General features: G+C 55.0%; 1 protein-coding gene across 2 annotated transcripts; it reads right to left on the reverse strand.

Moving 5' to 3' along the window:
• Positions 1-240: 240 nt before the first annotated feature.
• Positions 241-22430, reverse strand: CRYBG2 (crystallin beta-gamma domain containing 2). 2 transcript variants are annotated; one of them, XM_021684137.2, is made up of 20 exons: positions 22201-22430; positions 15080-17711; positions 14596-14643; positions 14407-14519; positions 14114-14243; positions 12090-12229; positions 11151-11277; positions 10872-10907; positions 10391-10527; positions 10106-10232; positions 9663-9802; positions 9439-9565; positions 9184-9216; positions 8976-9088; positions 5693-5822; positions 4264-4403; positions 3789-3912; positions 2085-2243; positions 543-702; positions 241-440 (listed from the first exon to the last, which is right to left on the reverse strand). In XM_021684137.2, the coding sequence occupies exons 2-20, from the start codon at positions 17654-17656 to the stop codon at positions 352-354; spliced, it is 4650 nt and encodes a 1549-aa protein (XP_021539812.2). In that variant the 5' UTR covers positions 17657-17711; positions 22201-22430; the 3' UTR covers positions 241-351. The 2 variants fall into 2 exon arrangements, with proteins under 2 accessions (XP_021539812.2, XP_021539813.2); XM_021684138.2 differs by lacking the exons at positions 241-440; positions 543-702; positions 2085-2243; positions 4264-4403 and having other exon boundaries at positions 3810-3912.
• Positions 22431-24087: the final 1657 nt, after the last annotated feature.

The following is a 24087-nucleotide window of genomic DNA, read 5'->3' on the forward strand; positions in this document are numbered from 1 at the left end:
CAGTGGACCCATTTGGACCTGGCTCAGAGCCGGCTCTTGGAACCCATCATTTAGGGTGACAGCATAAAAGACCACACTCATCAGTTCGTCTGGGCCCAGGGCTCCCTCTGGTGGCCAAGGGAGGCCTTACAGCTGAGCCCCAGAACCAGAGCTGGGAGGAAAGAAGTAGGGCGAGTATAGGGCAAAGAAGGCAGGTGAACAAATCCTCACCCCATCCCCAAATATCAAGGTGCACAAAGATGAGGGTACCTGGGAGCATATTAGAAAACAGCTTATGTTACAACAATAACAAAAAGCCTATAAAAACATTCCATCCCAGGGAAAGCCTCCAGGGCTGGGGAACAGGGGCGGTCAGAGCACATGGACGGTCCAGATCTGGGATGCCCGGTCCTTGGCCAGCTCCCACAGCACCGCATGGTCCTGGTCATAGCCCCGGCCGCCTGGGGGAAGGGGTGAGAGATGGGGAGATGGTCAGAGATTGCTGAGGACCCCACTGGCCGCAGCCCCCCCAGGTGCCTTCTCCCACATACAGGCCCCCTTACCCTTCACATCTAGGATCCGGCCTTCAAACATCTGGCTGCAGATGTGGCCCGATTCACTGATGCTCCACGTCTGGCGGGGCAGGCGGCTCTCAGCCCACAGCACCGCCTTCGAGCCTGTGTTGGGGGGCCCGATCACCTGCAGGCTCATGGTCGGGGCCACCTGAGGCCCCAGGAGGTCATCAGGGACTCCGCCAAACCCGACACACTTAACACACACCCAGCTTTGAATCCTGGCTCTCAGGGACTGGGACCCTGGGCAAATCTCTTAATCCTTCTGCGTGCTGGATTCCCTGGGGATGGGAACCTCTGAGTGCTGCCTGATGCAAGCAGTCCATGTGAAAACCCATAAACGGTCTGGAAAAATAGCTCCTCCAGGAAGCCTCTTGTGACTGACTCCCAAAGCACAAGATTTCGCATCAGACAAGCTTCCACACACTAACTGCCTGTGTGACTTTCAGCCTGTTACTTAACTTCTCTGTGCTCCAGTTTCCTCACCTATAAAATGGGGAGTAGAGTAAGACCTGCCCCATAGTGCCCTCTGAGGATCATACGAGGCATTCATGTAGAGGGCTTACCACAGCACCTGCCACAGAGCCAGGTTCTCTCCCATTTCAAGTAAGAAGCGAAGCTCCTTCCATGGCCTACAAAGACCCACACCCCCATAACCTTTCTGACCTCCTCTCTCTTGCTACTTCCCTCCCGCCCTCCCTTCACTGCCGCCAGTGAGGGGAGCTGGCTAGTCCTGTTGCCAGGCAGGTTCCCACCTCAGGGCCTTTCCGCGACTGTTCCCCCTGCAGGGAGCACGCTTCCTGCAGATACCTACATGGCTGCCTCCCTCAAATGCCACCTTCTTTTTTTTTTTTTAGATTTTATTTATTTTTTTGACAGAGAGAGACATAGCGAGAGAGGGAACACAAGCAGGGGCAGAGGGAGAGGGAGAAGCAGGCTTCCTGCCGAGCAGGGAGCTTGATGCGGGGCTCGATCCCAGGACCCTGGGATCATGACCTGAGCCGAAGGCAGACGCTTAAAGACTGAGCCACCCAGGCGCCCCAAATGCCACCTTCTTAGGAAGGGCTCCCCTTGTCAGAGCTACTGATACTCCCTGTTCCCCTTTCATCGATTTTTCCTCGCATGCACTTCTCATCCCCTAACGTACTGAGGTATTTTACTCATTTAAATGGTTTCTGTCTCTCCCCCACTACAATGTCAGCTTCGGAAGGGCAGGTGCTCGGGAAATGTTCGTGGAGTGAATCTATCCTTATTAATAGGATCCAAGGTCTGTCCCAGGATATCAGAGCTAGGAGTTCCCTTAGAAGTATCTGGTTCAACGCTCTCGTTTTGCAGATGGGGAACTGAGGCCCAGAGAGGAGCCCACACTGCCCAGGGGAGCAGAGCCTGCAGTCTTCCCCGCCTCCCCAGGGTCCTGGCAGGTGTGTGTCGCTCTCTGTCCCTCTGGCCCTCGGGCAGGTCCTGCTTCCTCACGCAGGGAACCTTCGAGTGCCTGGGGCTCTGGTGTTCCCGTCCCAGCCCCTCAACCAGTACCTGGTTCTTCAGCAGCCCATGCTCGTAGTACCAGATGCAGCTGCCTCCCGCTTGGGGCTCAGAGACCACCACACGGCCCGCCTTCATGTCCTCCACGTGGTCTGGCACCACCAGGAATCCCCTCAGTGCGGCATTCCAGAGGCGGAAATAAGCCCGGGGCTGGGGGGGGGGCAGGGGGAGCAGAGAGTGAGAGATCCCTGGGGCAGGGATGCTCCCAGCTGGGCACCCGACACCCTCAGCTCTGGAGCCACGAGCATCCCCAGCCCCCCAAGCCCTCCCTCCTGCCCTGAAGCCTTCCTTGGCCCTGCTTCTTCTCTCACACACGTGTATCAGGGGTGCATCTGTGGTGCACACCCATGACCACAGACACCACACGCACAGGGACACACTGGCAGAGATGCCCCAGGTCCCCGTGGTTGGGCAGAAGTTTGCCGCAGCCACAAAGCCACAGACACACGCAGCCCCGCCCCCCGCCAGCCGACCCCACACCCCATGTTTGCTAACAGGATGGATGCAGGTAGGAATACAGACATGCGCACACACACCCGTGCTGAAGAAGAACACTGGCCCGGGTGTGGGGCAGACACCCGGTTGTCACACATCAGACCAGGCTCTGCCACAGATCAGCCGGGGGTCTTGGATCGTGGTGATGATAATAGCAGTCAGAAGAACCACCGCTAACCCACTCAAGCACCGTTCTAAGGGCTTTACAAACATTATTTATCTTCAGTCCTCAAGACAACTCCATCACATGTGTTATCCCCATTTTATTTCTTTTTAAAGATTTTTTTTTTTTGGTCTTTTTTGTAAGTAATCTCTACAGCTAACGTGGGGCTCGAACTCACAACCCTGAGATCAAGAGTCGCATGCTCTACCGACAGCCAGCCAGGTGGCCCCTACGTTATCCCCATTTTAAAGAGGTCCGTGGAGGTACAGTACTTGCTCAAGATTGCAGAGCAAATCCTTGTCCACTTCTGTGGACCTTTATTTCCCCATCTGTAAATGTGGGGGCCGGAGAGAACCTCCAACCTTTCTTCTAGCAATGCTGTCCTAAGAGTCTGTGAATCTAGGGGCCACACAAAGATCCTCAAACAAGGACACACGCTGTCTCAACAGTGTCACAAAAGCAGGCACAGGTAGTCATTTACACACCTCCCACACAACCACGTCACCTCCAGAGCACAGACACATGGATACAAATAACATCACAGCCACAGAAATACCCTGAGAGGGCATGCGTGCGCGTGCACACACATGCGCCCCATGGCCATGCCTCCACAACAATGCGCATGTACATCAATGAGAAGCAGGTCCAGACATGCGCTCTCAGACCTGGAGAAACCCAAGCGTTTCCAGGTGTTCAGTGTTTCCCAGAGGGAGGCACATGAGATGATTTTTAGTCCTAAGTGGATAAACAGATGGCTAAAAATTTAATGGTTATGTATTTATTATAATGCCAATTAAAGAAAAATCATACACACACACCAAACCCATGATTTTATGGATATCAGTCCCTAGCATAAGGATAAAGTGAAGACAAAAAGTGAGTTGGTTTAGAGAAAAATATTAACTAGATAATGGTTCAAGAGGAACGACAATGTGGCAAAATTGTGACAAAAGTACCCAAATGCTGAGTTTGGGAAACATGGGAAGCACACGGCCCGAAAGACCGGCACAGACACACACACCCGACTCGCTACCCACCTGCTTGATGGGGTAGAGGGAACCCACCCTCTGCGTCCCGCTGTACGTCAGCCAGTTGGTGATCTCGCAGCTGCCCACCAGCCACTGGCGGCCCCGGAAGTCACTGTGCTCACACAGCACCCAGCTGGGCCCCACAGGTGCCGGAGATGTAGAGAGCAAGACAGATAGACAGGTGGAGGAGAGGCACAGATGTCAGAACATTCTCCACCTCCTTTTCTCTCATGCTGAGACTCCTCTGCCTGGTGTTAGGGTCCCAAGGGAGGAGAGGGGGGCCGGGAAGTGGATTTCGGATTTGCAGGGCAGAGGAGGGTCGTGGAGGATCCAGGCTGGGGTCCAAGGTCCTCCTCACACTGCCCCTCTCCCTCCTTCTTGGCTGGGGGCAGGGAGTGGAAGGGAATGGAAAGGGGCAAGAGGCCAGGGACCCAGCCCTCACTCCCTAGCAGCCCCTACCCTTGAGCTCGCCCAACACACTCACACGCCCCCCCTGATCCGCGCGGACAGCACGTGGTTGTTGAAGCCCTCAGCTTGCAGGCTGCGCACCTCCCTGTCCAGCTCGATCTCCTTCCCCTCAAAGCACTCCAGTCCGTACAGGAAAATGGAGGGCTCTGAAAAGTGCTGGGGCCGGGGGCATGGAAAAGCGGTGAGGCCGAGAGAGCCCCAGCCCCCACCTCGGCCCCAAATTCCAGATACTCCAATCCCCAGATCCATATTTCAGGCCCTCTTCCCTCCTGAGCTCCGCCCCACAGGGCCCTGGACTCCTGGACACTGGCAGCTGGGCGTCCCCCAGATTCTCAGATGCAGCATGTGCCAGAGTGGGCCCCCCACGGCCCCCTCAAACCTCCTCGCAGTGCCAGTTAATGGTGCTTCTAAGAGTAGTAATTATAGCAGTAATTATAGCAGTTCTCATGTATTCAGGGCTTACCACCCGCCAGATTCTGTGCTAAGTGCTTTACCTGATCTCATTATAACTTCTCAACAACCCTGTAAGGTAGGTGCTGTTATTATCATCCTTGCTTAACAGAAGGGAAACTGAGTCTGGAGAAGATCAAACCACTTGCTCAAGTCCCTAGAGCTGGGCTTCAGAACCAGGTCTGTCTGCCTGCAGAGCCCAACGTGTACTTGTAAAGCTTGGACTCAGCAGCGAGGCTGCCTCGGGGAGAACTCAGCTCTGCCTGTCACCACCTTTGTGGCCTGGAGCAAGTCGCACGACCTCTCTGTGCATCTGTTTCACATCTGGAGAAGGGAGCTGACGGCAGTGACAAAGCTCATCGGATTAAGTGCAGGGGAAGCATTTTACACACCACCTGGAGCTCAGCGGTCACCATCTGCTGTGCTGCCAGGGCTGGCCCACCCCGTCCTCCAGACTCTGGTTCCTTACTATGGCCGGGCCGCTTCCCTCCATCTCCTCCCTGGCCCAGGGTCCATCCTTCCCCCTCTCCCTTACTGGAGCGGCAACCCTACTGCCTTGTCCCCAGTCCTCCCCACACAGCGGAGCCAGCCCTCTCTCCCACTCCTTCCCGCACAGAAGCCCCTCTCCGCAGTCCGGCCCCTGCCCCCGATCACCTGAGTGCTAGTCCCTCCTGTCCCCAGACCACCTCTATATCTGGGCACACCACTGCCTTGTCATCTTTATGTCAGTGTGGCCATGGGTTCCTTGAAGGCAGGGCTGTGTCTGATTTATTTCAGCGTCCCCAGCGACCTGTCACGGTGGGTGCTCAATAACTCTCTAGTAAGTCAAACTGCCTTTGAAGCCACGGGTTCGGAGGGACCTGGGGTGGTTCTGACGATGACTGGCTTGAAGCTCCAGCAGCCTAGCCAACAGTGAGAAGAGACCCGGTACCCGGCATGCCCCCAGCAGCACCTCCTGCCCCAGGGGTTGCCTGGACCTGGACAAGGTTACTCACCAGGGGTACCTTCTGGAGAGAGCCCAGGACTGTGGAGGCTAGGCAGCCCATGGCTGTGAGAGTGGGGAACTCGCCCTCGGAGAGAATGTGTTGGTCACCCTCAAAGTTCTTCTCATCAAACAGGATCCAGCTGGGGAAGGGGAAGAGTAGGAGGATGTGAGTAGGTATCTGAGCTTGTCCCATCCTGTGCTTGGCCTGCCAGGCCCTCTGAGATGCAGCAGAGTGGAGGCAGACTTGATTGTGACCCCCACCCCCCGCTCCAAGCCCATGGGAGGTCAAGGATGAACAGGCCCTGCAGCAAGAGACTGAGGCCAAGGCTTCAGAAATGACTGGATGAAATCATACTGCCCCTATGGAGGGAAATTTGGCAATATGAAGCAAAACTCTATGCACAATCACTCAGCAGTCCCATTTCTCGGAATCTCGAAACCTTCAGAAACCTGAAATGGCGCATGCACAAAGTTCTTCGTGCAGTGTGGGTGGCCATGGCAGAGTGGAAGCAGTCTAAATGTCCATCAACAGGGGAGAGTTGATTAAACTAAGAATGTAGAGTATAATAACACAGCAGTAAAAAGGAATGAGGAAGAGCTCTTAAAGGGATATAAAATGATCTCCAAACTGTTAAGGAAAAACAAACAAGGGCAGAACAGTGTTTATAGTATGCTTCCCTTTTGAAAAACTGAGATATAATGCACATACCATAAACTTCATTCTTTAAAGTGTACAATTCAGTGGTCTTTAGTATTCGCCAGGTTGTAGTACACTTCTTTTTGTGTAAGAAAATGGGGAAAGAGGGCAACAAATATATTTGGTTTCTATAGTTATATACAAATTTATATATGAGAGTATATTCGCATATATTTTCAAAAAGAAACAATGGATGAGTTAACTAAACACTGAAAAAACAAAAGATTACCTATGAGGGACGGAGAGGAAAAGATCACAGGGATAGAGATAGGTCCTACTGATTGACTTAGCTTTGGAACTGCTCTGGACTGAATGTGTCTCCCCAAAATTCCTATGTTGAAGCCCTACCCTCAAATATGATGGCCTTTGGGAAATTCAGATGAGGTCAGGAAGGTGGGCCTCATGATGGGTATAGTGTCCCTATACAAGAGGAAGGCACAGGAGCGCTCTCTCCACCACATGGGGACACAGGAAGAAGGCAGCTATTTGCTAGCCAGGAAGTGAGGCCTCACCGGGGAGCCGAGAATGGGCCTGCACCTTGACCCTGGACTTCCCAGCCTCTAGAACTGTGAGAAAATAAGTTCCTGTTGTTTAAGTCTTCCAGCCTATGATATTTTGTTACAGCAGCCCAAGCTAAGACAGGGACACTATAAATTTTTTATGTAATTAAAAAACAATTAAGTAAAAATGGAAAGTATTCCTAAAAATTTAAATAAATTAAATAAAATAAATGAACCTAACTGTATATCAGGTTGGTGGCATAACCACACACACAAAAAGTATTATTTCAAATGTCTTAAAAATGATACTTTGAATTGCACATACCAAGTGGGATGTTGGTGAATGTCCTGAGGACAAAAAGAACCACAGAGAAACCTCAAACAGTTTTCACTGCTTTTTACTGTTAGTAATATTAGTAATATAGTTTTGAAACATCCAGCTTCCATCCAAATACCATTGGAATCGGAGTCCCTTGGCAGATAACTAAATCCAAGTTTAGGGCAAAAATGTACAAAATGATCCTGGAGCATCTTATTATACCAGGAAAACAAGGAAATTATAAAAAACCTATTGGAGTCACATCAAAAGCAGACAATTTGAAGGGGCTCTCATTTGTCAAAGAGAGAATGATTAGAGCACACAAAAGAATAGTAACTCCAATGGACGGAGGCATTTCAATTACATATAAATCCATGAGTTCATAACAATACTTAAAAAATATTTCATTAGCTCTAGAGGTTGCTAGGGCACCAATTCAGAAATTATTCTGAAAATTGATCAAGAGAAACTGATCCTTGGGAAAGGATCAAACTGCCTTTTTTATATAAACTATTTTGGGTAAACAAATAATAGAAAAGGGAAAGCTCTTCTTTATAGAGGTATTCCAGCTAACATATGTAGAAGGAATACCAAAAATCTTAAAATCATCATTTTGTAACCTCTAAAGAAATAAGGGGTCTAGGCAATTATCATCAGTGGATGCTAATACCATTAGGTGAGAGGTAAATGACAAATCTTATTTTTTTTTAATGGCAAATCTTACAATGTAGGGATCTTGATATCATTAAAAGTGGGACAACCAGGTATGTGCCTGAGGTAATGTAGTAAAAAGTACAGGGTACCACTTATATAGTCTTCTTGCCAACAGAACAAAACACCCTGAATCTCATCAAGCCTCCAGATCTACCAGTTTACAGGAAATATGGGACACAAAGGGAAAAAAGGCACCCGAAGGAAGCAATAAGCCAAATTCAGAAGATGGGAAACTTACAGGGCAAATTATTGGTTTTCTTTTCTTTTGGGGGAAGGGGAAGGGGGGATGCAGAAGGAGAGGAAGAGAGAGAATCTCAAGCAGGCTCTACCCCCAGCGCGGAGCCAGACACAGGGCTCCTGGGGGGCTCGATCTCACCACCCTGAGATCATGACCTGAGCCAAAACCAAGAGTCCGTGGCTTAACCAACTGTGCCACCCAGGCACCCCTACTGGTTTCTTTAAACAAATGAATGATATAAAACAAAAAGAAAGGAGGGGAACTGCTATAAATTAAAGACCAAACTGACCAAAAGCAATGTGTGGACCTTGTTTGGATCCTGAGAAAAACAAATCAATTTCACAAAGGCACTTTTTTAAGACAACGGGAGAAATCTGAACATGGCCTGGGTATTAGGTAACACTAACAAACTACTGTTAATTTTATTAGCTGTGATAATAAATTATGGCTATGTGGGTTGGGGAGAGTTCTTTCTTACTAGAGATACATATTTAAGTATTTACCTGTAAAATTTTATGTTGGGTCAGGGATTTTAAATGCTCCACTAAAAAAAAAAATAAAAGGCAGCGAGATAGATGAAACAAGATTGGAGTTCTTTATCCTATACTACCTACAAGTTTTACGTTTTCCATTAAGCCTTTATTTTGCTTGGTTTGCTTTAAGATTGAATGATTCGGGACAGAATAGCTAATCTCAAGGAAGCCGAAGGAAAGAAATCATTTCAAAGAAAGACCTTCCAGCAGCCTGGATTTCCAAGTTGAGTTAAGCGCGCTCGGGGCCGGTGCGGTAGGTGCGCCCCGCTTCTCCCCTCCCCCACGTCCTCACCTGCCCCCGTGGACACGGCAAGACTGGACCTGGAAGCAGGCGGGCAGGGAGGTCTGGTCATCCTCGAAGGAGATGTGGTCGCCCAAGAAGTCGGGGCCGGAGAAAAGCTGAATCTGCAGGTAGAGACATGAAGAGCTGAGAATGGAGGGCGATGGAGTGGGACAGAGAGAATAGGGAAGAGGAGACAGGCCCCGCACCAGCTCCTTACCTTTGAGACAAAGTGCAGATTGTGCTCGCCAACCTGAAGGGAGGGCCCAAAGTTTCGAGACTTAAGGAGGGTACCAGCCTCTAGCCTCAGTTTCCCGACTCTTTCCACAGCAATCCGTCGCTCAGGCCCGTGTTAGCTCCGCCCCTTCTCAGGGGCCCCGCCCCCACGCTCCCCGCCCTAGTCTTCCAGCCCCGCCCCCGCAGCGGCGGGCCCCGCCCAGGCCCCAGGGCCCCGCCCCCCGCGGCTGGCGCGCACCTGCAGGACCGGCTGCAGCGAGGCGAGGGCGCTGTTGCCCGCGCCCCAGTCATAGCAGTTGCGGTACACGCCCTTCTCCAGCACGTACTGCTCCCCGGAGAAGCCCACCTTCTGATAGGCCACCCACCTGCAGGGAGGGCGGGGCCCGGGTCAGCGGGGCGGAGCCGGCGCCTCAGAGGAAACCGCTCCTGGCCCGCCTCGCTCCCGGAGCCGGGGTCACTCACACGCCGCTGAGCACGTGGATGGCCTGCGTGTGGGGGCCGTGTCGCGCCAGCTCCACGTCCGGCAATGCCTCTCTCACCTCCACGCCATGCCCCTCGAAGTCCATGGCCTCAAACAGCACCACGGCCGGGTCCCCAAAGTCCTGGGCCCCAGGGATAGTCAGGTCTCTCCTGCCCACCCACGGAAATCCCTGGGAGTGCCCAGACCCCGGGGACGCAGCCCACCGGGGGACTTTGCAGTAAGGAGATCAGTGTGGCCTGGGGAAGAGCAGCCCGAAGGCAAGAGGCTAGACCTCAGGGAACACTTCCAGGTGCTCTGGAGGACTGGGAAAGAGGACACAAACTCTTCCCTCAACAGATTGTACTTGCGGGCGGGGCGGGGGGTGGGGTAGGAGATGTCTGGCTGTGGCCACAGGCAGACGGATGGCCCAATTGCCCTTGCTTACCGTCCGGATGACCCGCAGGGAGGTCAGCCCCTCGTCAAAGCCTCCCCAGTGTGACCAATCAGCATACTCCCCCTCCTCCAGCAGATACTGGTGGCCCCGGAAGCCTGCCTTCTGGTAGCCCACCCAGCTGGGGGAAGGCGGAGGCGGACAAACAGACTTGGTCAGGAAGGCCCACGGATGTGTAAGACAGCTGCCCCCACCCCTAGGCAGCCCGGGCCATTCCCCAACCCCACTGTAGAGGCCAGAAGGGAGGATGAAGTAGGAGGAAAGTTTCAGAGTCCTCACCAGCCCCCAAGAACTCGCAGGGACCCCACAGAGGCCAGGTGGGGGCTCTGGCTGTCCTCTGGCTGCTGAAGGTTGTAGATGTCTCTGCTCACTTCCCAGCTCTGGCCCTGAAAGCCTGTGGCCTCATAAACCACAACCTGGGGGAAAGGGGGTGGTGTGAGGGTGGTGGGGAGCCATCTGGACTGAAACACACCCAGCCAGCCCAGGGAGTCCCTGCCCACCGTTAGTTAGCCCAGAGCTAAGTCCTCCCACTCTCACTAAGCTCCATTCTCTTAGGTAACTCCTGTCTCTTCTCTTACCTCTAACCTCCTTACACACCAAAAGCCAGTTCCCAGTGAGCCCATAGGATTCCACCCTCCCAAACCCAGCTTCTGTTCCCCAGCACTCTCCTCCCCTGTCTTCTGGTCCAGACTATGATAGCCACACGCATATACACATCCCACCCAAAGGCCCTCTTCGACCCTGCAGCGCAGACTCCTACCTTGGGCTCCCCTGGCTTTTCCACACTCGGGCAGCCCTGCAGAGGAGACAGAGCTGAGACACCAGCCCAGAGGTAGAGGAAGAAGACAGATGGGGCTGGTAATCCAGGATTTACTTGATCCTGAGACCCCTAGAAATGGCCAACCCCTTGTCTTCCCTCTGCCCCAGCCCTTGGGCTAATTCTCCCTCTCCCAGATCCCACTCTCAGCAGGAGCCCCCCAGGCCCTGCCTCTTCCCCCAACCTGCAGGATGAGGTAACTTGTGACCACTTGCCCCTTACCAGTCGCATGGGCTTCAAGGAGCCCACCCTGGGGCCTGATGTACCCCAGGCCTCTGAGGTGGGATACTCTCCAGGCTCCAGGATGCAGGGAGTGTCTTCAAAGAAGGGTTTGGGGTACAGCAGCCACCTGGGGGGGAGGAGGCAGAAAGGCAGCTGTGGCCCAGATAGCCAGGGACACAGATTGGTGGATGGGGGGAAGGTTTAGAGGGGAGAAGAAGGTTTAGGGGAAGAGGCCCCCATCGAGTCGATGCTGGAGGATATTTCAGACCCCCATAATCTCTTGCAGTAGCCACTCCATCCATCCCCATTCCTCTGGCCTGGCGCTCTCTAATTTCTCACAGCTGGAGAGTTCTTTCCTGTACACATACCTGCTTAGGGGCCCCCAGTAGTTCCCCGTTAGCCCCACAATATAGTCCAGCTGCACAGAGGCCCTTTGATCCGTCTCCCTGCCATACTCCTGGGCCTCACATCTCCCCACCTGCTGCTTTCTTGGGCCAGACTGAACTTTCAAGTTCAGTCTGGGCATTTGCCGGTGCTGTTCCCTCTGCTAGATATACTGTTCCCCATTCAATTAACAAATATTTAGGGGCATCTATCCCAGGCCAGTCCCTGCTTCAGGCATCAGGGAGAGAGTAGTGAACAAAACATACAAAGTCGCCCATGCCCTGCTCTCATTATGCTGAGATTCTTCTGCGGCCAATTCATCCCAGCTGAGGCGTCTCCTCCTCCAGGAGGGTTTCTCTGACCTCGGGTTGGTTTGGTGCTTTTCTGTGCTCCCCCACCCCAGGACTCCAATCACCACTGCCTTCTTACTTGCGCGTCCCCTCCTGTAGACTAAGCACTTCTTGAGGGCAGGAGTTGTGTCCTGTCACCTCTGGGTCTCCAGCACCCAGCACAATGAATGTTAAATGAAGGGATTCCAGAATTGCCCTGACTCACAGTCCTGCAGAGACAGTGGCAGATTCCACCTGCAGGGGCCTCTCCAGGCCCTGGGAGTCCTCCAAGGCATCCGTTAGCTTCACTTGCTCCCCCTTGAGGTCCTCCTCAGAGTACAAGATGATCTCTGGGCTAATGTAGTCCTGCAGAAGAGAGGTGGAAAAGGGAGTGTAAACAGCCCCCCTCAGAGACTACCCCCCACCCCGCCCCTAGCTGCTTTCCCAAGCCTGTCCAGCCAGGGCCCCAGGGTGCTCCTGGGAGACCTTTGTGGCCATCTGCAAAGAAGCCAGAGGGTGGCTAGAGTGTTCTCTGCAAGGTGGGCCAGACAAGCCTGAGACCAAAGCCATCTCTTTGGTGCTGGACCTTTGGTCCCTGTGACCAAAGTTCCCAGCAGGAGCCTGCCAAGTGCCATATGCCGTTCGCCTTGCCTCTGGGTAGCCTGATAATCCAACCCAGAGATGAAGAGGGTGGACAGCTGTTTCCTGAGTCTAACTTTGACTCTTCCTTTGTAAACAATTCCTGCCCTAGTCCAGACTGGCTTCTACCTGCATCTTACCCTGGGCAGCAGCGGATCCTCTCTGCATTCTGGGTGTTTCTCTCCCGCTAAGAATCATTTCATTCCCTCGCCCCTTCAGCAAACGCTTATGAAGTCCCTACTGAGTGCAAGGCACTTCGCTAAGGGCATGTCCTACTCCATCTCAGTTGGCCCTCTCAACAGGCATTCTTACTCCATTCACAGGCTAGGAAAGTGAGGCTCAGCGAAGTTAGGCGGCCCGCCCGAGGGCACAAAGCCTGGACGTAGCAGGGCAAAGAACAGAGCGATGTAGTTTTTGTTCACTGTTGCAACCAGCACCTCCCACGAGCCTGGCACACACTCGGCGCCCAATCCATGCTGAATGAATGAAATGAAACTAGGGCCACCTGACTTCAAAGCTCTCGTTTTTTCTCTTCTATCTCGTTACTTCCTACATGAAGATGAATTTATTGTGAGAAGCTCACAAATAAACTGTCCACAAACATTTGTGTGTTTCTGGAGAGGCTTTCAAAACCATTCCCTCCTTTGCATAGCTGGGCCACTGCCGTGGTTATGACTCGTCAGCTCTCGCCCTCTTACCCAGAGGATTGCAACAGCTCTGTCTTGGAGTTATTCGTACTTTAATTTAAAAAAAAAAAAAAAAAGTCTGATAGGCCCTGCTTTTAGAGTTAGGGCTTTCTCTTCTCCCTAGTGGCCAAGACGGTTTTGTCAAGCTTAAGTTTGGTAGTTTGTAAATTTGTGGTACAAAAACAGTATTGTTTTTTCCCACTTTACAGATATGAAACTATAATGTTGACTGTGCCTTTTCAAACCACACACCTCTCCCTTCAAATTCAGAGGTGCCCCTCACCTGGAAATCACAGCCCTGCCTGGTCTTCCTGAGTCCCGGATTTCTCCTCCTGGCAGCCAGAGGGATGTTTATAAATCCCTAATCTGATTATATGCTTTTCCTGCTTCAAGTCCCACCCTCATACCCTACCTTGACCATGAGTCCTGCAGGGCAGAGAGCAGGTCTCCCCCACCCACCCACTGCCTGGCATGGTGCCTGGTACACAGCAGACATTAACCAGTATCTGTGAGCAAATGAACAAACATCCTAGCACCTTGGGTCTGACCATGGGCCTGAGATCCTGGGCCTGGGGGGGGGGGGGGGGGGTTGGGCCAACACCCACAGCCACTCCCACCCATTTCTGTTGCTCTAACCGAACCCTTCTCCAAGTCCAGCTCAAATTTCCCCAGGCTGCTCTCCCAAGCTGGGGCTTGGCCTCTGTTTGCCCCCTGCGTCCCCAAGCCACGCTGAGCTCCCCAGAACTCCTTTCTTCCACAGGTGGGGCTCTGAGGTCAGGAATCCATAGTAAGCCCCCTTCAGGCTCCTCACCCATATGAGTTCTCCCGGCCATTCCAACTCCAGGCACCTGAGGGTGTCCCCATCCTCAGGCCTGGAGCCTGGGGAAGACGGGGCAACATCTGGTGCCCACTCCCAACCACTCACCCGGACAACCCGCCTCAGGGATCCAATGCCTTGGGTGCTCCACGCTGGCCCCGAGACTCCTAAATTCGCATCTCCTTCAGGCAGGACCAGCTTCCGGCCCCGGAACTCTGGCTCTTCGTAGAGCATCCAGCTGTGGGCACAGAGACCCAGGGTCACTGGTGGGGAGAGGATGTAGCCACAAAGCAGGGTGGCTGAAGGGGTTTCTGCCAGGTTGGCCTAGGTACATCTCACCACCCTGACATCCCCCAGGTCCACAAGCAGCCCCCTGCCTCGCCTTGGCAGTCAGCACTCACCAGCCTCGAACCACCCTTACAGAGGCCATGCAGGCCCAGCCAGAGGTGTCGGCAGTGTCTTCCCAGACCTCCCTGCTGCTGCCTTGGCAGCCAGGCTCTGAGAAGAGGATCATCTGGAGAGGACACAGAGGGAATCCTCAGGCCCTGTCCCCAGATCCCCGCCTCCCCCATGGCCTCCCCCCGCCTTACCTTTCCAGGCCTGATGTTCAGCTTGCCCTGGGTCTTCAATGCTGGGCTCTGGCATGGAGGGAGGTGATAAAAAGTCTTACGGTGTGGCCTCCTTACTGCCTCCCCGCAACCTGTCATTCCAAGGATCCCACATGTTCCCTATTGGCCTCCACTCCCAAAGAGCTGGCCCACAGAGAATGTCACCAACCTCCAGGGACCTCATCACCCCATCCCAGGGGGTGAATGCCTATCACTCCCTTTCCCCAGCTTCCAAGAGATCAGAGCCACTAAGCCCTTTGGACTCCACAGCACAAGCCTTCTGCTGTGTGAATAGGGAAACTGAGGCCCAGAAAGATGTAGCTTGTATCAGATCACACTGAACTAGACATCACCAAGCCTCTGGCTTCTTGAGGCTCTCTTCCCAGTGCCACGATCCTCATACCATCCAAACCCTGCCCCAGATGAGGCCAGGAGCCCTCCCTTGCTCATCGAAGGCCTCACTCACCCACCCCTCCGGGGGCCGGGCACAAGCAGGCTTCTCCAGCAGTGGCCTTTCGCTGCACAGCAGGGGCAGCTGTCCTGGCACCTTCCTGAGCCCCGGTGTCATGTGGGGTGTCAGAGCAGATAGTTTTGTGCCCAGTGGTTCCGAGGTGGGGGCCTCCTGCGTGGTGGGCACCAGACCACCAAAGAGAAGGCTGCCTCCAAGACGGGAAGGGGGCCTGCCCCCTGCTTGCCACTCTGGCCTCAGCTCTGGCTGGGGGCCCTTGGCATCTGCCACATGTTTCTTCATCATCTCCAGAGGAGAACAAGAGACCTGGGGGGGCCTCGCAGGGCGAGAGTCCCAGGAGGGGTTGGACCCGGCTTTCTCCTGTCTGCGTTGGAGCTTCTCATCGTCACTTAGGTAGGGGTTCTCTGGTTCTTCCTCCTCCTCTTCCTCCTCCTCTTTCCCTTCTAGTGTGGGTGCCTCCTGGGGGCTGGGTCCCAGCACCCCTGGTCCAGGCTGGTCCTCCTCGATGGCGGGCAGCGTCGCATACATAGCCAGGTAGGAGGAGCGGGGGGCTCGTGGCAGCCGGTGAGTGCGGAGGATCTCGGGGGGCTCCATGCTCCGCAGAGTGTCCAGGAAACTCTCCAGGTCAGCAGCCAGGGCCACCTCCTCCTCCCTGGATGTCTCTGGGAACATCTTGCCCTCGGTGGAGTCAGGGACAAGCTGGGCCTCCAGGCTGGCCTCTACTCCCATCAGCACTGGAGCAGGTGGGCCTCCTGGGCTGGGGGACACCTTGCCCCCTGAGGAGGGGGCAGGGAGAGCAGCAGCGTCCTGGACAGCCACTTTCTGGGTGGGAGATGGGGCAGCAGAAGCACCAGGACCCTGGACAACCTCTTTTTGGGTGGGGGATGAGATGGGGCTCACTTCAGAGCCCTCAACAGCCTCTTCCTTTTGGGGTGATGGGATAGTGGAAGCAGTCAGGCCTCGAACAGCCTTGTCCTTGCTGAGAGAAGAAGCAAGGCCGCCGTTAGTACTGTGGACAGCCTCTTTTTGGGTGCTAGGGCTGCCTTCTGGGGCCTGGACAACCTTGGTTGGCTTGGGGGATGAGGTGGCAGGAGCACCAGGGCCCTGCTCAACCTCCTTCTGGGTGGGGGATGGGTCAGCCTGGACACCGGGGCCCTGCGCTACCTCCTCCTGGGTAAGGGAGAAGATAGGGACATTTTCAGAGTCCTGAACAAACTTATTCCTTGGGGAGGATGGAGCAGAAAGCCCTCCTGAGCTTGGGACTGCCTTCCTTCTTGTAGAGGTTGGCGGCCTCTTCCGAGGCTGTCCTGGGACTGTAACAACCACCTCGCTCTTCACCTTGGGCAGTATGGTGGCAGGAGAGGGATCTGTGAACCCTTCCCTTTTTACAGAGGGCAGGGCCTGGGGTCCCCTGGGCTTGACAGTGAGCTGGGTCCTGGGGTGAGTGGGCACTGCAGGCTGCTCTGGGGGGCGGACCGGGTCCAGGGAGGGGGTAGGGGTCTGGCGTCTGGGAGAGGAGGGTGACGGTGCATGGCCCTGAGAAATCTGGAGAGGGGGCTGGGTGGGGCTGGAGACTCCCTGTACCCTTGGGACCTCATGGGCTCTGGAATCTGGGGCTCTGCTCTGGTCTTGGTCTGGGTGAGCTGCAGGGACTTCCTGGTTCTGAGGTGCGTGAACATCCTCTGGGATGCGTGCAGGGACCAGAGCAGGTTTGTCCTTTGGCTCTGCCATCCCTGTCTCAGGGAGCTTCCCCGAGCCCACACCCCCCGTGCCGCCGCCCAGACCCGGACTCCTTGGCACAACAGCCATGGGACTGGGAAGCCGGCTGGCGGGGGTGCTACGCTCAGCAGGTACAAGGCTACTTAGCAGCTCCCGGGCTTGACTGCGGCTTGGTGAGCCCTCAGCCTGGGGGCTCACCACCACCGCCCGTAGGGCGCGAACAACTTTGCGGCCCCTCAGCAGGGCCTCGCCCGACAGCATCGGCCTCGCGGTCACAGAGCTGTTCACCCGTTGCTCCAAGTGCCCTCCCACCACCATGGTGGTCTGCGTGGTGCGTGTCACCCGACGTTCCTCGAGGATCCGGGGGCTCCCGCTGATGAGACTGACACCTGGGTGGGGGCTTGGCTCACGGGGCCCAGGCAGGGGCACCAAAATCTCAGTCCTGGCCACGGCTCCCAGGTGTGTTGGCTCAGTCCTGGGCTCTGGGGGGCTGCCATCACCCTGGCCTACGGCCTCCTTCAGCCTTCCCACTGGCCTTTTCTCCTTAGGGAGTAGCGTGTACTTCTTAGAAAAGATGGGCCCATGGCTCTGGCAGCTCTTGGAGCTGGACCCATCCCGGGGTCCCTGGTAATTTACAGTCATTTCTTCCCGTGTTGCAAAGCCGTTGACTTCCTCTCGACAGTGGCTGTACTCGAACATCTCCCGGGGGGCTTCTGTCTGCTCCCCCGACACCAGGGACATCTTGTGAAAACGGTGTCTCATCTCTTCCTGGGCAGGGGGCAGCCGCCGCCACATCAGCATGGTGCTCACCACTGGGGCCTCAGCCTGAGCCGGGGGCCCGCCTGCCTCCTCCATGTTGTGCCCTGGCAACCTGTCCTGAGGTGTCCTCGGCTCCCTGTGCTCCAGCTCCCTGCAGATGTTGCCAGAAGAAGAGAGAGGATCAGGGGGTGGGGAGGGTGGCTCTCGGCAGTACAGAGTAATGACCCCTGCCAAGCTCAGGCTCGGTCACCCCAGGCAACTCATTTGACTTTCTGGACCTTTGTTTCTTCACCTGTAAAATGGGCGTGCTACTCCCAGCTCTCCCACCATCTCCCCACTTTCAGATGATCCCCAATGCCAGGGTCCTTCAAGGGGTGAAGCTGAGGCCTGAGCCTGGAAGGAGAGAGCAAAAAAGCCTATGGGTCGGACTCACTGGTCTATGGATGGGGCTGTAACTCTGCCCAAGGATCCCTGGGTCTAGTCCTCCAGAAGCCAGAAACTAGAAAACAAGGCAACTGTTCTGACCCTGATCATGACCATGATAAGGGGAGGGAAGGAAAGATGGGCTGTGGCCTCCGGCAAAGCTGAGCTTCCCCTGACCGATCGCTTCCTAGCTGGATGACCTTGGGCCAGCCACTTCTCCCCTTCAAGCTTCATGGGCCAGGCACCTTGCTAACTGCTTTATGTTCATTGTCCTTCTGAATCTTCAAAAGAATCCCATGCATTTGATACCTCAAAGAATCAATTATAAACAAACATTCCCATTTTGTAGATGAGGACAAAAAAGGCTCAGAGAGGTTAAGAAACTTGACCAGAATCACACAGCGGCAGAGGCAAGACTTGAACCCCAACCCTAAGCACTGGACCACCATACTAAACTCCCTAATGTAATAATTATCTGGTGAACCAAGACTCTATGGTTTGGAGGTTTACTTTTAAAGGGGGCCATAGTAGTCCTGGAGGGACCACCCAGGCCCCACTCCAACTTCCAGGCTGTGCTGACCAGGACAATCCTATTCTGAGATCCCAAGGACCCAAGAGGTCAGGCTGTTCATTCTCAGCCTCAGGTCGAGCCTGTCTTCAGGGCCATGCCTCTCCAAGAGGCAGCCCCCAGGCCATTTATAAGGGAAGTTAAGGCCAGAAATGCACCGCTGTCCCCACCTCCCCTCCCCCATTTCTATCTTCTTCTCTCCTGAGAAGCTGGTGGAACCCAGAACTTTGATCCTGCTCTGTAGCCCTAGCAGTGACTCAGATTTTATGAGGAACAGAGATGAAAGGGGCTGAGGCCCAGGGAAGCCTGACTTGACTCCAGAACCTTGGGAGCTCGGACAGGGTCTGAGTGGCCCTGGAAAAGCCTTTCGTAGGGGGAAGGTAGGGAGCTGACATGAATCCCAAACCCTTCCCCAGACCAGAATTCCTGAGAGCAGGACACAACCAGATACCTGTGGCTCTAGATCAGAGCGACCCCCTCCCATCCTCACTAAGGAGCCCCTTTTCTTCCAACAGAACCTTGTCCTGCTTGCTGGGACTACGGCCAAGGAGCTTCACCCACTCACTGAGCCCCCTACTGAGTCTCCTCTTTATTTCTGCAATAATAATAACTAGGATTTCACCGAGATTCCCTGCCCCTGAGGGCATTAAGTGGCAGAGCCTGGGTTCTAAGTCATCGATTGACTGATTGACTGATTCGTTCATTCAGGGCTAATTGTGTTAGGTGATGTACTGGGCCCTGGTTTGGTTCACCCAAAGGTGGTATCCTAGGAGTCCAGGGGTCCAAAGAACTGGACCTAAAAACAGGAACCACATTTGGAAGGCCCCATTGGTTTTGGCAAAGCAACAAGAGGAGCTTCAAAGGAAGCCATTGGTCATCAGATTAGATACTGTAAATGACCTCCCAGCAATCAAAATTCCACGCCTTTCTCAAGCCAGCCCAGCCCCTGAACAACACTCTTGACAGTCCCTTATTCCATAAACATGTGGTCATTGGCTTCTGCTTGCACACTTCTGGGGATACAGAGGTCACCATTTGACAGCTGACCTGTCCTATCCCTGGAGAGTCATGACTGCTAGAGTGTTCTTCAAACTATGCTGGAATCTGCCTGTCCATAGCACCCCCTTTCGTCCTTGCTCTGAAGACACACCCCACTGACCCAGGATGCCTCTCCTAGGCTAGCAGAAGTCCTCATCCCCAGAGCCCTCTCTTCTTCAGGGCCCCAGACCAGAAATGGGTCTGTTGGCAGGGTGACTGTGACCTCCAAACAAGGTGTGTGGGGCGGGGAAAGGGAGAGGCTGAGGAGGGGGCGGGGGGAGTGTGGGAAAGAGCGTGGTCTAACCCAACAAGTCCTGGATTCTCCCCGCTTACCTGTGAGTCACCCCCAAACTAGGCCAAACCAGTCCACAGGCCCATAGACCCACAAACACATGCTGCGTCACAAAGGCTCACCCCGACACCAAGACAGACATCAGCACAGTCCCACCGAGTCACACGGGCGCCAAACCAGCGCACACTTACGCAGACTCGGTCAGACACGGTTACACACACTCAGAGAGACTCAGTGGACACACGAGGCACACACACACACACACACCCAGAAACACACAGACACAGTGACACGTGTCCACATTCACAATACACACGGTCAACTCGCAGCCCTCCTCCTCCTCCTCATGAAATCCGCCTGCACTCAAGCACAGACACATGGATGCATGCATGTCTTCCACAGCCCCACGTGTAGCCCCGACTGTGCCCCACCTCCCCGCCCCCCCAACATCTGCCAATCCTCACCCAGGAATGCTTCCCCCAGAAAGGGGTCATAGAAGGATGATATCCCCAGAGGTCGGCGGCCGGCCTCTCTAAGTGAGCCCCTAGCCTCCAGCCAGAGTCTGTCATTAGCTACCTCGTCCCAAAATAGCCAGGGAGTGGCAGGTCGCGCCCGAGTCCCCTCAGCTAAACCTGCTGCTTCTTCCTTCTCTCCAAGGCCTGCCTCCTCTGCCCACCTTCCCTCTCTCTGCAGCCCTTCTCTCCCAGCTGGGGCACCCAAGCAGGTCCCTGAGCCAGCCTGGGTCTCACCTCTCTCTTTCTTGTCACAGGACGACGTACCCTGACTCCTGCTCCAGGGCCTGGGCGTTCCTGATGCTGCCAAATCCACCTCCATGGGGTCACTGAAAACCCTGTACAGCAACCACTCAACCCTCCACGGACGGCACAGGGCCAGCAAGCCCTCTGGGAGAGGCAGGAGAAAGTGGTGCTTAGAGCACAAGCGTCCAGGTTCAAGTTCTGACCCCTTGACTTTCTAGCTGACTTTGGGCAAGTGATGTGACCTCCCTGAGCCTTAGTTTCCCTATTGCAATGGGGGCAGTCAACAAGATTAGTCCTGCTTCATGGGGCTTTCTGAGGATTTAAAAGAATTATGCTTAGGGGGCGCCTGGGTAGTACAGTCGGTTAAGCTTCTGACTCTTGGTTTTGGCTCAGGTCATGATCTCAGGGTCGTGGGATCGAGCTCTGTGCTCAGTAGGGAGTCTGCTTTGAGATTCTCTCTCTCCCTCGCCCTCTGCCCCTCCCTCCTGTATGAGCATGCTTGCCCTCTCTCTCTCTCCCTTTAAAATAAATAAATAAATCTTTTAAACAATAAAAATAAAAAGAATTATGCTTAGAAAATAAGCCATGGGGCCCCTGGGTGGCTCAGTCAGTTAAGCATCTGCCTTCGGCTCGGGTCATGATCCCATGATCCTGGGATCGAGTCCTGCATTGTGTCAGGCTCCCTACACAGCAGGGAGCCTGCTTCTCCCTCTCCCTCTGCCTGCAGCTCCCCTTGCTTGTGCCCCCCCGCCCGTCAATAAATAAATAAAATCTTAAAAAAAACCCCAAAAAACAAAAAACCAAGCCAGAAATAACAGCCACCACCATCATCATTAGGAACTTTTCAGAGCCCTCTTTGAGCCCCACTGCCCCTTCCTGGTGGCCCTAGAGACATCACCCCCTCCTCGGTGAGTTCTAGGGGACCCACCCTTCCACCTCTGGGCCTACCAGGCAGATCCAGGAGAGTCATTTCAACACAAATAAAAACTGAGGCTTGGGAACCTCGCGCCTGTTCCTGTGGTCACCACCCAAGGGCCAGGTGGGGTCGTTATTGCTGCGACTAAGGCGTTAGTAACAAGCATCCCTGCTATTTGGGCGGCCCAACTCCCTGGAGTTCAAAGCATGCCCTGTGACCACCTCTGCCTTCCTCATCTCCAGCTACCAAATCTACTCAACAACTCAAGTCCCAGAGAGGTTAAGCAGCTTGTCCCAGGACACCCAGCCCTTTGGCTGGGCACCTATTCCCAGGCTGGGTCTGTGGGGGGTATTGCTGAGAAGAAGGTGATCCTCCCCCATCCCCTCCATGACAGGCTATCCCTCTCTCAGGTAGACAGAGGAGAAGAGTGGCAATAGTCCGCGGGAGGTAGCCTGTGGCTGAGGGGAGGGAGAGGAGCGCAGAGTGGGGTGGGCAGGAGATGGCACAGTCAGCTCATGCTCAGGGAGCTGAATGAATGGGCCTTGAGTTGGAAAAGCCCAGAAACCAGGCAGAGACCCAAGAGGGGGCAGCCAGGCCAGTTTCCCCTCCCGCTGTCGCCCCATGTGGGGACCGACCTCTACTCACCGTCCGTGTGGGGACCCGGGCGTCCAGTGGGCCCAGTGCTCCTGTGCTGGGCTGTGGCCTCCTGATGCGGCGGGGCGCTCAGTCGGGGCTCCTGGGGCAGGTCTGTCGGGCACCCCGTGACGGGGCGGAGCCCCTGGGGAGGATCCTGCCAGCCCCTGGATTCCTCAGGACCGCAGGGGTGGAGAGCTGGTTGGGCCGGTTTAGGTTCCCCACCCACCTCCCCAAGTGCCTGCCCGTGCCCCTGGAGGGTGACAGTGATGTGGTAGCGGGTCCTCCTGGCGGAGGGACACTGGTGTAGGGTCCGGGCTGGATGTGGCAGGGCTGGCCCTGGTGTGACAGCCTCGCCCTTTGCCCCCTCTGCCGTGGGGAAGGACGCTGGGCGGGGCAGCAGGTTTTCCAGGTTGCCTGGTGGCTCAGGCCTCACAGGAACCTCGGGGGCAGTGCCTGGGGTTCGCGGGCAAGCACAGCCTGGGGTTCCTTGCTCCAAACTTCCAGGAGCTGGCACCGGGCCTGAGGGGCTCTCCAGTCCCACGGAGGCATAGTTGGCCAGGTCAGAAGCACTGCCCACAGCTGGCCTCTGTAGGCGCCCCAGGGGCTGAGGGGGCTCCCCTGAGCTGTGTCGTCTCCTCCGAAGCCAGGAACCACGGCTCCCTGCCCAAAGGTCCCATTCTGAGCAGCTGTGGGACTGGGCCTAAGGGAAAGCAGAGGCAGGGGACTGGTGACGGCACTTCTCCCTACCCTCCAAGCTCCCTCCTCACCCTTGACTGCCCTCCTGGGCACAGGAGAAGCTGAACAGGACTCTGACACCAAGCAGAGCTGCCCTAAGGGCCACGAGAACTGGACAAAGGGTAGAGCTCTGGGAAGGCACTCAGCATTTCACTTACCCCCTTCCATTCTGCATATGAGGGAAGTGAGGCCCAGAGGGGACACTGACTTGACTAAAGTCACTAAGTGAGGGCTCAACTCTCAGGCCAACTGCCACCTTCCCAGGCATCCACAGGCCTCTGGCCCTTTGGCAGCAGCTTCTTTGGGGATTAGGGGCTGCATGGACGTGCCTGGTACGAGTGTCTATGGCCTCTGCTGACTCCAGGCTTCCAGAGAGCTTGTAGCCAACGCCCCCCACCCCTCCGTACTCTAGCAGCCTGAGATTCCCAAGCACACCTGGGAGGCACCTGGGCATAAAGATATACCTGGGCCATGAGGGATCCAGGGAAGAGGGTTCCCCTGAAAGTGGGACAAACCTACCTCCATCTACTATCTTCCCCTGGGGCCCAGCCTGGCTGTGGGAGTGAGGGGAGAGGGCCATATGGACACTGCTCCCAAACCACTAATTTTCAGGGACAGGCTTGTGTCCTTGGCAACAGAGGAGCCAAGTCTGGGGTCAAAAGTCCTCCTAGCAGGGGCCCTTGATCCCAAATACCTCGATTTACTCATCTGTGAAATAGGTACAGCCTCTTGCTCCCAGGGGCTAAATACCTCAAGAGACAGGAGGGCACCATGATTAATGTGGGGGCCTGGAGCCAGGCAACCCAGGCTCAAATCGCAGCTCTGCTACCTCCCAGCCACAAACTCAGTTTCCTCGTGTGTAAAATGGGTATGATAATAACAGCACCTGCTTCCTGGGAGTGCTGCGAAGATGGTATGAGATAAGCCGTGCAGAGTAACCAGCACATAATGAGTACTCAATTAAATCAAGTAATTACTAATGGTATTCGGGACCACAGACACATGGCTGCTTGAAGGACCGCCAGAGGAGGCCTTCTGCTCCTCCAAAGGGAGGACACCCTGTTACTGTTCAAGCCATGGCTCAGGTCCCCACTGAAGATGGGAAAACTGTGGCCAGAAGGTTAAACCACCGCCCAGCTTCACCCCTGGGGCTCCGTGCCA

Source organism: Neomonachus schauinslandi, chromosome 4, assembly GCF_002201575.2.
Source record: "Neomonachus schauinslandi chromosome 4, ASM220157v2, whole genome shotgun sequence".
Taxonomy (NCBI): Eukaryota; Metazoa; Chordata; class Mammalia; order Carnivora; family Phocidae; genus Neomonachus; species Neomonachus schauinslandi.

Coding starts and splice junctions, on each gene's coding strand:
- CRYBG2 (XM_021684137.2), bottom strand. CDS start 17,656: ATGGAGGAGGCAGGCGGGCCCCCGGCTCAGGCTGAGGCCCCAGTGGTG. Junction 14,520..14,595: donor TGAACATCAGGCCTGGAAAG/GTAAGGCGGGGG, acceptor TGTCCTCTCCAG/ATGATCCTCTTCTCAGAGCC. Junction 14,244..14,406: donor GTAAGGGTGGTTCGAGGCTG/GTGAGTGCTGAC, acceptor CTGTGCCCACAG/CTGGATGCTCTACGAAGAGC.